Source organism: Schistocerca gregaria, chromosome 6 (genome assembly GCF_023897955.1).
Source record: "Schistocerca gregaria isolate iqSchGreg1 chromosome 6, iqSchGreg1.2, whole genome shotgun sequence".
In the NCBI taxonomy this organism is placed as follows: Eukaryota; Metazoa; Arthropoda; class Insecta; order Orthoptera; family Acrididae; genus Schistocerca; species Schistocerca gregaria.
In genome coordinates this window covers 134508196-134522311 of record NC_064925.1, presented here as the reverse complement: position 1 = coordinate 134522311, position 14116 = coordinate 134508196, and the positions used below count along the sequence as shown (strand labels likewise).

At 42.9% G+C, this 14116-nt stretch overlaps 1 protein-coding gene across 1 annotated transcript in view; it reads left to right on the top strand.

Moving 5' to 3' along the window:
* Positions 1-14116, top strand: part of LOC126278372 (uncharacterized) — a 538771-nt gene that overhangs the window by 409930 nt on the left and 114725 nt on the right. The window contains exon 4 of the mRNA XM_049978444.1: positions 429-562. Within this exon, the coding sequence (XP_049834401.1) occupies positions 429-562 (134 nt within the window). The remainder of the gene's footprint in view (positions 1-428; positions 563-14116) is intronic.

Here is a 14116-nt window from a genome sequence, read left to right as displayed (position 1 = left end):
TGCAGTCTTATTCCATTTATATAAGATGGAACTGCAGTCTACAGTCGCAGGTTCGAATCCTGCCTCGGGCATGGATGTGTGTGATGTCCTTATGTTAGTTAAGTTTAAGTAGTTCTAAGTCTAGGCGACTGATGACCTCAGATTTTATGCCCAATAGTGTTTAGAGCCATTTGAACCATTTGGAACCACAGAAACGAATGATTATGGTGAGTCAGACCCAGATCAGCTCTGGGAAGAAGCTCATCTTATCTATGTGGCTATTGAAACCTCGTATACAGTGTTTTGTTGTTTCAGACACCAAGCGCTAGTCGCTGCTTGTGGGGTGATCCTACTCCTACTCACTGATGGGGTGACGTAGAGTAGATTGCACCACCAGCCCAGCTGAGTGGCCCCTCAAAACTTACTGTGTTGCGCTTTTGCTGTTCCAGAGCCACAGCGGTGGCCGCCTCTGGTGAGCGTGGGGCGGCCGGTGTACACTGCCGGGGAGACCCTGAGGGCCAACTGCACGACCAGCCCGGCGCGACCCGCCCCCAGCGTCGTCTGGCTGCTCAACGGCCACAAGGTGCGTCACACCGTCTTCTCTCTGGCTGATGTGCGTCCCCGTAAACAAGACTCTACCGGGACACATTTTAGCCGCAGAGGGGGACGTATTTGTTGCAGATCCGTCAATGCCAGTTAGGAAACTATTCCCATTTGAGACATCTGCTAGAGAGGTGCCTATGTCCGTACACGGTGATTTTTGCAACCGCGTACAAACTCTAGGAATTAATCGGTGACCGAACGATGTGGCGCAATGGCTACCACACTGGACTAAACGACTGTTCAATCCCTCGTCCGACCATCCTGATTTAGGTTTTCCGTGATTTCCCTAAATCGCTCCAGGCAAATGCTGGGATGGTCACTTTGAAAGGCATGGTCGACTTACTTCTCCATCCTTCCCTAACCCGATCAGACCGATGACTTCGCTGTCTGGTCTCCTCCCCCAAAAAAGCCAACCCAACCCAACTCAACCCAATTGATCGATGAGAGGGTACAGAACAAAAAAAATTCTAATGAACTTTTGTCAGGAAATGCACGGTTTCCATGCTACAAACCATTTATTCATTATACATTGTTACAGGGACTGCGGTCTAATAACCGCGGTACTATGCAACCACAGTCACAATATGTGTCGAAAATGGTTTGCATGTGCTCCAACGCATGCATGTATGTCTCACACTTTGACATCAGCCAGGCTGCATCCGAATAGTGTCAAGAATGCGTTGCTCCAGTGCCTCCACATCTGGAATGAGCTCTGCATACTTTTGAGATTGCCCCATAACCAGTATCCGCACGGGTTGTGTTTTGGTGGAGAGCAGACCATGCAACTGGACCCTCTCGACCGATACATTGACCAGAGAAGACATGACTGAGATGCGTTCGGACGTTAACGGCGAAGTGGGCTGCAACACCATCGTCTAGAAGCCGTATAACTCTTTGAATCATCAATGGGACTTCTTCCAGCAGGGGAGGCAAAGTCACCCACAAGGAAAGCCGATAGTTCCGATCTGTTATGCGACGTAGAAGGAAGACTGGTCCCAAAATGCCATCGCCAAATTATCCCGGACCACACATTCCAGCTTCACCGATGCTGCTGATTCGCTGTCACCATACCATGGGGGGTTCTGCATACTATCCCACAGATGACTATTAAGAAAGCTGAAGGTACCACTCCGCGTAATGGTGGCCTCATCTGTGAATAGGGTGGATGACACAAATGCCGGACAAATCCCTATGACAAAACATCTCCCAGTGAAGAAAGTATGTCGCTAATGAGCCCTACACACGCAGTAAGTGATAAAGGTGGTAACAATTGTCATGGAGAACGTTCCACACGGTCGTTTGGCTTACCCTGTACTGGCGGGTCAAATGCCAGCTACTGGCGTGGCAGTCATCTTCCACACTGTTAATCAGATTTTCGTACAAGACTGGTGTCAGAACATTTCGAGTGCGTCCTTCATGATGTCCTGCTTCCTGGAACGGCCGTGGTTGACACAAATTGCGAAACACTTTTGCGAACATTGAATGCTGTGGTTGTTGTCGGTGGAAACACTGTGTACAACGCTGTATCACATACATTACAAGGTGAATCAACAAGAGAACTGAATCGGACACAACATTACTAATGACTGTGGCAGGAGAGGCACCAGGGCATGACGTATTAGGAATAGTAGCACCCTCTTGTAGGAAACCATGTATACTGCAACTATGGCTGCATGGTACACGGCTTACTAGACCGCAGCCTCTGTGACGTAGTACGATTGAATAATGCATGGAAACCTCAATTTGCGGACATAAGTTCATAGGTCTTTTTTGGTCTGTGTCCTCTCACCGATCAATCCCTAGAGTTTGCATACGGTGGAAAAAATCGCTCTCTAAATCCATAGAAGCTATAGCCTCTTTGAGTTTTTGTAATGCTGATTGCTATAGTCCGATTAAAATTACTTGATATTTGACGTCCGTTAATTGTTGCTTCAGTGTCGTGATATCCGCTGCCGACTACTGCTCGGTTACGGGCGACAGAAGAACATGACGGGTCTCTTCGTACATGCTGTAAATTTGTAACGAGGAGCAATGTTGGAAGCGGCCGTTGGAAAAGGGAGATGCTCTGTCGATAGTTGATTTTAAGTGACCGGTAACTGAAGGGCGGCAGATGACGAGGCTATATATATATATATATATATATATATATATATATATATATATATATATATATATATATATATATATATATATACGTAGCCATCTTCCGCAGCAAAATTTTAGTTTTAGCGTTAAAAGTAAACTGTAAGTTCTCGCGACCATTAGGTACCTTAAATTATCCTCAGGTAGGCCACACGGGATGCCTCGTTATCAACCGTTGAGTCCTAATTGGTACTTGGTTGCAGATATAGGCGACACTCGCAGATTTCAAACGAAAAAAAGAATGATAGCAAGAAAAATAAGAACAAGTTAAGAAGTCAACACGATCATGAAAATGACACAGCAAAGTATTAAAAATACAAATTAAACCAGTCATATGAATAAAAATGATAATCAAAGTCTTCTGGTTACATTTAAAAAAAGTGTCAATGCATTTGACGAGATTCGAATTTACGACTGCTCGCACTTCTAGTTTGTACGCTAACCACTACGGTACGTCAATACACTTCAAGTGTCATTTGTGTTCCTGAATATGGTGCACCAGTCGCAAAGATTTATTGACAGTCTTCAAAAACTCGGCATCACCCAACGACGCTCGAAACTTGTCTACTTTAAGTCGATCTCTGTGAGTGGAATATACAGGGTGTTTCAAAAATGACCGGTATATTTGAAACGGCAATAGAAACTAAACGAGCAGCAATAGAAATACACCGTTTATTGTAATACGCTTGGGACAACAGTACATTTTCAGGCAGACAAACTTTCGAAATGACAGTAGTTACAATTGTCTACAACAGATGGCGCTGCGGTCTGGGAAACTCTATAGTACGATATTTTCCACATATCCACCATGCGTAGCAATAATATGGCGTAGTCTCTGAATGAAATTACCCAAAACTTTTGACAACGTGACTGGCGGAATGGCTTCACATGCAGATGAGATGTACTGCTTCAGCTGTTCAATTGTTTCTGCATTCTGGCGGTACACCTGGTCTTTCAAGTGTCCATACAGAAAGAAGTCACAGGCGTTCATGTCTGGCGAATAGGGAAGCCAATCCACGCCGCCTCCTGTATGTTTCGGATAGCCCAAAGCAATCACACAGTCATCGAAATATTCATTCAGGAAATTAAAGACGTCGGCCGTGCGATGTGGCCGGGCACCATCTTGCATAAACCACGAGGGGTTCGCAGTGTCGTCTAAGGCAGTTTGTACCGCCACAGATTCACGAAGAATGTCCAGATAGCGTGATGCAGTAATCGTTTTGGATCTGAAAAATGGGCCAATGATTCCTTTGGACGAAATGGCGGCCCAGGCCAGTACTTTTTGAGGATGCAGGGACGATGGGACTGCAACATGGGGCTTTTCGGTTCTCCATATGCGCCAGTTCTGTTTATTGACGAAGCCGTCCAGGTAAAAATAAGCTTCGTCAGTAAACCAGATGCTGCCCACATGCATATCATCAATCCTGTGCACTATATCGTCAGCGAATGTCTCTCGTGCAGCAATGGTAGCGGCGCTGAGGGGTTGCCGCGTTTGAGTTTTGTATGGATAGAGGTGTAAACTCTGTCGCATGAGACGATACGTGGACGTTGGCGTCATTTGGACCGCAGTTGCAACACGGTGAACGGAAACCCGAGGCCGCTGTTGGATCACCTGCTGCACTAGCTGCGCGTTGCCCTTTGTGGTTGCCGTACGCGGTCGCCCTATCTTTCCAGCACGTTAATCCGTCACGTTCCCAGTCCGTTGAAATTTTTCAAACAGATCCTTTATTGTATCGCTTTTCGGTCCTTTGGTTACATTAAACCTCCGTTGAAAACATCGTCTTGTGGCAACAACACCGTGTTCTAGGCGGTGGGATTCCAACACCAGAAAAATCCTCTGTTCTAAGGAATAAACCATGTTGTCCACAGCACACTTGCACGTTGTGAACAGCACACGCTTACAGCAGAAAGACGACGTACAGAATGGCGCACCCACAGACTGCGTTATCTTCTATATCTTTCACATCACTTGCAGCGCCATCTGTTGTTGAAAATTGTAACTACTGTAATTTCGAAAGTTTGTCCGCCTGAAAATGTACTGTTGTCCCAAGCATATTGCAACAAACAGTGTATTTCTATCGCTGCTCGTTTAGTTTTTATTGCCGTTTCAAATATACCGGCCATTTTTGAAACACCCTGTATAAATAAATGACGCTGAGTCGCGCCTTATACGGAAAGACCCAATAGTTTTTTTGTTATTGCTATGAATGTAACGTGTGTTTCGTTAGCAACGTTGTGAGCGTGTAGGTGTGTGTATGTGTGCGCGCGCGCGTGGTTGTGTGTGTGTGTGTGTGTGTGTGTGAGAGAGAGAGAGAGAGAGAGAGAGAGAGAGAGAGAGAGAGAGAGAGTTTATCTGTGTGATGAAATAGGAAACCAAAGTGCCAGAGCCATGTTTCAAGATCCAAACACATCTAGAAAGAAAGCCTGACAGGGTACTGGAAGTGAGCTAACTGTTCGGTAGCTTGGCAACGGGGAACGGTTCGGGCGTGACAATCAGCGCTCTGATTGGTGGAAACCAGCTACAACGCGTCAAGTGTCAACTTTCAAGTCATTTTAATCGGACTTCAGTATCAAGACATAGTGCAAATTTACTGACCCCGAGTAATCTAATGCAACGATAATAATCGAGACCTCGAGAACTGGTGCTTGATTATCGTTTCAAGAAAATGTTTAGTAATCACACTGTTATTCTGTAGCGATCCACTATGCTGGAATGATTTTTTTTGTCACAACCATACTGAACATTGTAAACAGATGGACAGTCTCTGTTACCAGTGTAATCTTTCAGTAAAACAGTAGCGTTTCTAAAACTACTTCCAATTCGTTTTAGAAGAGAATAATGTTTAGCGCCTACAGTAGAATGTTTTCCTCATCTACAGAAGTAACAAAAGGTGTGTTACTACAGTCTGTTTGTTAGCAGTGCCTGTCTTTGGTCACTATTACCATTGGCATAAAAGCAACGGAAGCAGTAAGCGTCTCAAGGCCATACGACGGAATTGTTGATATTAGGGAATTTTAAATAAACCTCATGGGATCTTGTGAACGACGAAAGATAAGACTGTGATTGGAAAGAAGTAAGTCAAAATGCATATGGATTGTAGTGACAAACACGAATAAAAGAAGAAATTACATCGCACCAAGAAGATCGATTTTTTAAAATCTCGTCATTCCGTATCTCATCAGTCCACCCTATTATCAACATTAATCTGTAGCACGGAATTCTTCTAGAGCACCACACCATACATGCTTCGATTCTTTTCTGTTCCGGTTCTTCTACAGTCCATGTTACCTTACCGTACTATGCTGTACTGTAAACATACATTCTCAGAAATTTCTTCCTCAAATAAAGGCCTACATTTCATACGAGTAGACTGTTCTTGGCCAGAATGCCGTTTTCGCCAGTGCTTGGCTGATTTTTTACGTCCTCTCTCGTTCGTCCATCATGGGATGTTTTGCTTCCTAGTTATCTCACTTACCTAACTATTTCTACTTTGCAGTCACCAGTACTGATGTTAAGTCTCTCGCTATCCTCACTCCTGTTACTTCTCATTACTTCTGCCTTCCTTCGATTTACTATCCAACGATATTTTATACGCACTAGATTGCTTATTCTGTTAAACACATTCTGTAAACCTTTTTCACTTCCGCTCTGGACTGCAAAGTAATCAGCGTATCTTGTTACTGATATCCTTAAATCATGTCAATGATATCCTTACACCTAGAACTATGATCTCATTCTTGAAGCTTTCTTTGATTTCCTTAATTCCTTTCTCCATGTGTAAACTCAACAGTAGGGGCGAAAGTTAACATCCTAGTCTTACCCCTTTTTAATCCCAGCATTTCGTTCTTGGTCGTCCACTCTTATTATTCCTTCTTTTCTCTTGTACACGTTGTATATTTCTCGTCTGTCTCTGTAGCTTACCACTTTTTTTCCTCAGAATTTCGAACATCTTCCACCAATTTACATTATCGAACGCTTTTTGCAAAGTCGACATATCTTTTGAACATGTCTTGATTTTTCTTTAGTTTTGGTTCTATTATCAACCGCAACGTCAGAACAGCTTCTCTGGTGCCTTTACTTTCCCTAAAACCAAACTGATCATCATCTAACATATTCTAAATTTTCTTTTCCATTCTTCTGTGTATTATTCTTGCCAGCAACGTCGATGCATGAAATGTAATGAGGCTAGGGAATCCCGTCGGGTGGACCAGTCGCATGGTGCAAGGTTTTTGAGTTGACGCCACTTCAGTGACTTTCGTGTCGATGAGGGTGCTATGAACGCAACACTCAGCCCCCGAACTGAGAAATTCTTCAACTCAGTCTTGAGTCGAACCCGGGCCCCTTGCATGGCATTCTGCCTCACTGACCACTCAGATTTGGAGGTGGTCGCTTTGATGCATGACCCGTTAAGCTGATTGTGCGATAGTTCTCACACTTGTTGGCTCTTGCTATCTGTGGAATTGTGTGCATGATGTTTATGCGAAAGCCTGACGGTATATCGCCTGTCTCATACATGCATACAATCTACATACCAACGTGAACAGTGGTTTTGCTGCAACTTCCCCAACGATTTTAGAATTTCGTTTTATATCACGTCACTAGAAAAGTCATCCCCTCACAGAGGCCTTCAGTGTTCTCTTCCCACCTATCAGTTTTCTGCTTTGGATTTAACAGTGGAATTCCCATTAAATTCGTGATGTTACCGCCCTTTCTTTTCATTTCCACAAATAACGTTTTGTCTATCCCATATGGTGAGTACATTCGACAGTCATTTCCTTTTGAGTTTCCTCACATTTTGTATACATCCATTTCACCTTAGGTTTCTTACGTGTGCTACTTGTATCATATGTATTCCCGAGTGTCACAGGACATTGTAGTACTTCCTTCTTTCGTTGATCAACGGGGCGATCCGAGGGACGTCCAGCACGACCCATGTGTCTCCTGATCGGTCAAGTACCGTGACCACCTTCTGTGAGCTGTTATGTGTAGAGGTTATACTTGCGGCCGGCAGCGAAAGTCTTTCCAGGGGGCCTATGGACGTCTATCCCGAGTTCATCTGACGAACAAGTTTGGGCGCTCTCTGTGTCTGACAAAGTGCCTGAGCCAGACGCAGTCGCACACTCTGTTCCAGAGGAATCTCTCAGCCTGCAAGGTCTGGGTATTCACAGATGTTAGGATTGCTGATAGTTGGGAGCTCCAACGCTATGTCTTAATGAGGCCCTTAGGGATATGGTTGTCAAGAAGGGGGAGGAAACCAATTATACTAAGTGCGAATGCCACCGGGACGAATCATTCCAGATATGGGATGGGTGCTCCCGGATGCCTGAAGAGCACAGGTTGCAGCCAACTGCAGGTGTTCGTTCATATTGTTACTAACGATTTGTGTCGCTTTGGATCTGAGGAGATTCTCTCTGGTTTCTGGCTTCTAGCTGAAGTGGTAAACATGCAGAAATATATTATACACAGTGCTTTGTCTTACAGTATATTTATTAGCTACCTGTTTCTGTCATGGACCATCTTCACAGTAGAAAAATATCTATTGTGAAAACTTAATATGTCGTATGTTCTATTTAACCAGAAAAATAAGCCATTGAAAACGTCAGAAAATATTTAATTGTAGTATCATCAACAGAACCGAATGTGAGTCTTTGGTACACAGCGAATAGAGGGTCTGAATCAGAGGCTCAGACGGATCTGCGATCTTGAGATCGTGTATGTAGCATATTCCTCGATTTGCGCCGAATGGTGGTTGGTTTCCGGTTTCCGCTTAATAGGCCAGGAAGCGGCTACGCGGGTAGTGGGTGTTGTGTGGTGGGGGCTGGGTATTTTTTTAGGTTAGAGGATCTCGTGAACGTGCAGAAAGGGATTGAGTTTCAACGGGTGCAGGACGAACACAGGAAGAGGATAGGCATAGCAACGAGTAACATTGTAGTTGTAAAGCGTCGTGAATATGTTGGGGGAAGAAAATAAAAATAAAAATGAGCTCCTGGCGCTAATGTACAGCACTGAATCTCAAATCTTTACAGCTACAGCTATGTAGCTGTAAATATTCATCGTGGAGTGTTTGCTGCTGTCAGAAGTGTGTTTACTTTGTATTGGAATTGAAGCAGACATTTTCTGTGAGCTGTTATGGGTAGAGGTTATACTTAACATCGGGGATAACTTAATAATTGGTTGCTTTGACCAACCCTCCGACTCAGGTGCTGAACAATTCAAATAAAACTTGAGTCATTTTAAATATGTATCTCACTTATACAATTATACTTCTAGCCTCTAAATGTTGGTGAAAATACAAACTTGAAGTCGGTAGTAGGCACCGAACGTCATCCGAAACCGTACTGAATGCCTTATCAGAAAATATTTTTGAATATTTAGTTCAGGAGTTTACATGAAGCGTAAATGGTTACGAAAACATACCTGACCACTTAACAAGAAACATTCCAGACCAAATAAGGAGCACCATGACAGATACAGCCATTAGCGACCACAAGGCTGTTGTAGCTATACTGAATACCGTAATATCCAAATCCACCGAAAGTGAAAGCAAAATGCAGATAAAAATTCACTTGACACGACACGTTCCACTCTGACTGTGTAAGCGTAGACCAAACGTGACTTAGATTTTAAAAAAATGTAGTATCGACGGCAGTTGAGAGGTTTATAGCAAATAAAGTAATAAGAAAAGGCACTGACCCCCACGGTACACAAAACACGTCACAACACTATTGCAGAAGCAACGAGAAAACATGCCAAAATTAAAAAGACGCAGGATCTCCAAGATTGGCGGAGTCTTACAGTAGCTCGAAATTCAGCACGTATTTCATTGCGAGAAGCTTTTGAAAAGATTCTGCAACGTAAATCTGTCTCGAAAACTGGCAGATAAACCAAAGAGATTCTGGTCGTAAGTAAAGTACAAAGGAGGCAAGACGCAATCAATATCTGTACTGTGCGATTAACAATTATAATGTTACTGACGACAGTGACCTTAAAACTGTGTTACTAAACACCGTTTTCCGAAATTCTTTCGCAAAAGAAGACGAATCGAGATAACTGCCACTATGAGTAACTTAGTGGCAGATATACTTGGTGCGGCGACGCAGTTAAAACACTTAAAAAGCAAGGCTTCCGGTCCGGATTGTAAGCAGTCAAGTTCCTTTCAGAGTAAGGTGATACAATAGCTCCATACTTAGCAATCACATTCAACCGCTCGCTCGCAGAAAGATCCGTATCCAGTCACTGGGCAGTGGAATAAGTCAACCAATACCCAAGAAAGGAAATACGAGTAATCGCTAAATTACAGACCGATATCACTAACGTTGATTTGCAATAGGATTTTGGAACATATTCTGTGCTCGAACATAATAGATCACCTCGAAGAAAACGATTTATTGACAAATAACCAACGGGGATTCAGAAATTGTTGATCCTTTGAAACAAACTAGTTCTTTATTCTCACGAAGTAATAAATGCTGTTGACAGGGGGCGTCGAATTGGTTGCACATTTTTAGATTTCAAGAAGGCTTTTGACGCCGTTCCTCACAAGCGACTTTCTAATGGAATTGGTGCCTATGAAGCGTCGTTTCAGTTGCGTGACTAGACTCGTGATTTCCTCTCACGAACGTCGTTGTTCATAGTAATTGGCGCAGAGTCATCGAGTAAAACAGAAGTAGTATCTGGCGTTCAAATGGTTGAAATGGCTCTGAGCACCATGGGACTTGACATCTGAGGTCATCAGTCCCCTAGAACTTAGAACTACTTAAACCTAACTAACCTAAGGACATCACACACATCCATGCCCGAGGCAGGATTCAAACCTGCGACCGTAGCGGTCGCGCGGTTCCAGACTGTAGCGCCTAGAACAGCTCGGCCACCAGCGGCCGGCAGTATCTGGCGTTCCCCAAGAAAGTGCTGAAGGAATTCTGTTTTTTCTGATCCACACTGACGATTTAGGAGACACTCTGAGCAGTCCTCTTGGATTGTTCGCAAAAAATGCTGTCATTTACCGTCATGTAATGCCATAAAATGAGTTAAACGATATAGACACTACATCTATATGGTACAAAAAGTGGTAGTTGACTCCAAATGATAAAAAGTGTGAAGCCATCCACATGAGCATTAAAATTAAGCCGATAAATTTCAGTTGAACTTATTTCACACAAATCTAAAGGCTATAAATTGAGCTAACTACGTATGGATTACACATACGATTAATTTCAGTTGGAACGATCACGTAGATGATGCTGTGAAAATTGCAATCCAAAGACTGCAATTTGTTAGCAGAACACTTAGAAAATGCAACAGGTTTACAAAATGTAACGGGTTTACAAAAGACACAGCTCGCACTATGCTTTCCCGCCCTCTTGTGGGGTATTGCTGTGCGGTGTGGGATCCACATCAGATAGGATTGACGGAGGACATCGAACAAGTTCAAAGAATGGCAGCTCGTTTTGTATTATCACGAAAAAGGAGAGTGTCACGGACCTTCTCAAGACATTTCAATCCTCAAATTTCTCCTGAGAGCGTAAAAATGTTTTATTGGCACCTACCTACAAATGGAAAATAATCATCATAATACAATAAATCAGAACTCGCACTGAATTATTTAAGTGTTCGTTTTCCCATCTCGCTGTTCGAGAGTGGAGAGGTAGAAAAGCAGCTTTAAGATTCAGTTCTGCCAGTACCTCGTCTCCTACCTTCCAAACGTCACAGAAGCTCTTCTGAGAACCTACAGAACTAGCACTCCTGGAAGATAGGATATTGCAGAGACATGGCTTCGCAGAAGGGCTTCTGTGAAGTTCGGAAGGTAGGAGACGAGGTACTGGCAGAACGGTAGCTGTGAGGACGGGTCGTGAGTCGTGCTTGTTTAGCTCAGACGGTAGAGCACTTGCCCGCAAAAGGCAAAGGTGCCGAGTTCGAGTTTCAGTCCGGCACACACTTTTAATCTGCCAGGAAAGTTTCATATCAGCGCACACTCCGCTGCAGAGTGAAAATCTCATTCAGCTTTAAGATGGTTTGATGATCCCTCTGTCAGGAACCTCAATTGTGTAGATTTAGAGGAAGTGTTTATTCTGTTATATATGGTTCTTCGCAGTTTTCTTTGAAACTTCTGTGACTGCCTTTATAGAGACGTTTACTCCTCTTCAACTGAACTGCATAGTGAGCTGTTCATTATCGCAAGGAGAAACTCAGGTGGTTCTCTTCATTTTTTTAGTACTTCCGTGTCCCACTTCTTTGTGCATTTATTCATCCTGACTAGTCTCTTAATCTTCAGCCTGCTGTTCGTTACTACTAAATCATTGTTATAAATTAAGAATACGAGAGACAGACCGTAATACACAATCCCAAGTAGATATAAGGTAGAGCTCTGCATGAGAAACAATAAAGATGATGGGTAGCAGCAGACGCGCAGACCCATCAGAACTAGGATAAATGCAGAGTTGTCATTCGACTTCATATCTGTTATATATATGGTATGTCCGAAAGAACAGACACTATATCCATATAAGTACCGGGTGATCAAAAAGTCAGTATACATTTGAAAACTGAATAAATCACGGAATAATGTAGATAGGTACAAATTGACACACACGCTTGGAATGACATGGGGTTTTATTAGAGCCAAGAAAATACAAAAGTTCAAAAAATGTCCGACGGATTGCTCTTCATCTGATCAGAATAGAAATAATTAGCTTAACAAAGTAAGACAAAGCAAAGATGATGTTCTTTACAGGAAGTACTCAACATGTCATCCATCATTCCTCAACAATAGCTGTAGTCGAGGAATGATGTTCTGAACTGCACTGCAAAGCATGTCCGATGTTATGATGAGGCATTGGCATCGGATGTTGTCTTTCAGCATCCCTGGAGATGGTGGTGGATCACGATACACCTGCGACTTCAGATAACCCCAAAGCCAATAATTTCACGGAGTGAGGTCTGTCGACCTGGGAGGCCAAGCATGACGAAAGTAGCGGCTGAGCACACGATCATCACCAAACGACGCGTGCAAGAGATCTTTCACGCGTCTATCAATACTTTGTTTGTTTGTTTTTGTTCTAACAAAACCCCATGTCATTGCTAGCATGTGCGTCAATTTTTACCTCTCTATCTACTCAGGAGGACGTCGTTATCAGGAGAAAGAAAACTGGCGTTCTACGGATCGGGGCGTGGAATGTCAGATCCCTTAATAGGGCAGGTAGGTTAGAAAATTTAAAAATGGAAATGGATAGGTTAAACTTAGATATAGTGGGAATTAGTGAAGTTCGGTGGCAGGAGGAACAAGACTACTGGTCAGGTGACTACAGGGTTATAAACACAAAATCAAATAGGGGTAATGCAGGAGTAGGTTTAATAATGAATAGGTAAATAGGAATGCGGGTAAGCTACTACAAACAGCATAGTGAACGCATTATTGCGGTCAAGATAGACACAAAGCCCATGCCTACTACAGTAGTACAAGTTTATATGCCAACTAGCTCTGCAGATGATGAAGAAATTGAAGAAATGTATGATGAGATCAAAGAAATTATTCAGGTAGTGAAGGAAGACGAAAATTTAATAGTAATGGGTGACTGGAATTCGTCAGTAGGAAAAGGGAGAGAAGGAAACATAGTAGGTGACTATGGATTTGGGGCTGAGAAATGAAAGAGGAAGCCGTCTGGTAGAATTTTGCACACATCATAACTTAATCACAGCTAACACTTGGTTGAAGAATCATAAAAGAATGTTGTATACATGGAAGAATCCTGGAGATACTACAAGGTATCAAATAGATTGTATAATGGTAAAGCAGAGATTTAGGAATCAGGTTATAAATTGTAGGACATTTCCAGGGTAAATGTGGACTCTGACCACAATCTATTGGTTATGACCTGTAGGTTAAAACTGAAGAAACTGCAAAAAGGTGGGAATTTAAGGACATGGGATCTGGATAAGCTGAAAGAACCAGAGGTTGTACTGAGTTTCAAGGAGAGCATAAGGGAACAATTGACAGGAATGGGGAAAAAAATACAGTAGAAGAAGAATGGGTAGCTCTGAGGGATGAAGTCGTGAAGGCAGCAAAGGATAAAGTAGGTAAAAAGACGAGAGCTGCTAGAAATCCTTGGGTAACAGAAGAAACATTGAATTTAATTGATGAAAGGAGAAACTATAAAAATGCAGTAAATGAAGCAGGCAAAAAGGAATACAAACGTCTCAAAAATGAGATCGACAGGAAGTGCAAAATGGCTAAGCAGGGATGGCTAGAGGATAAATGTAAGGATGTAGAAGCTTATCTCACTAGGGGTAAGATAGATACTGGCTATAGGAAAATTAAAGAGACCATTGGAGATACGAGAACCACTTGTATGAACATCAAGAGCTCAGATGGAAACCCAGTTCTAAGCAAAGAAG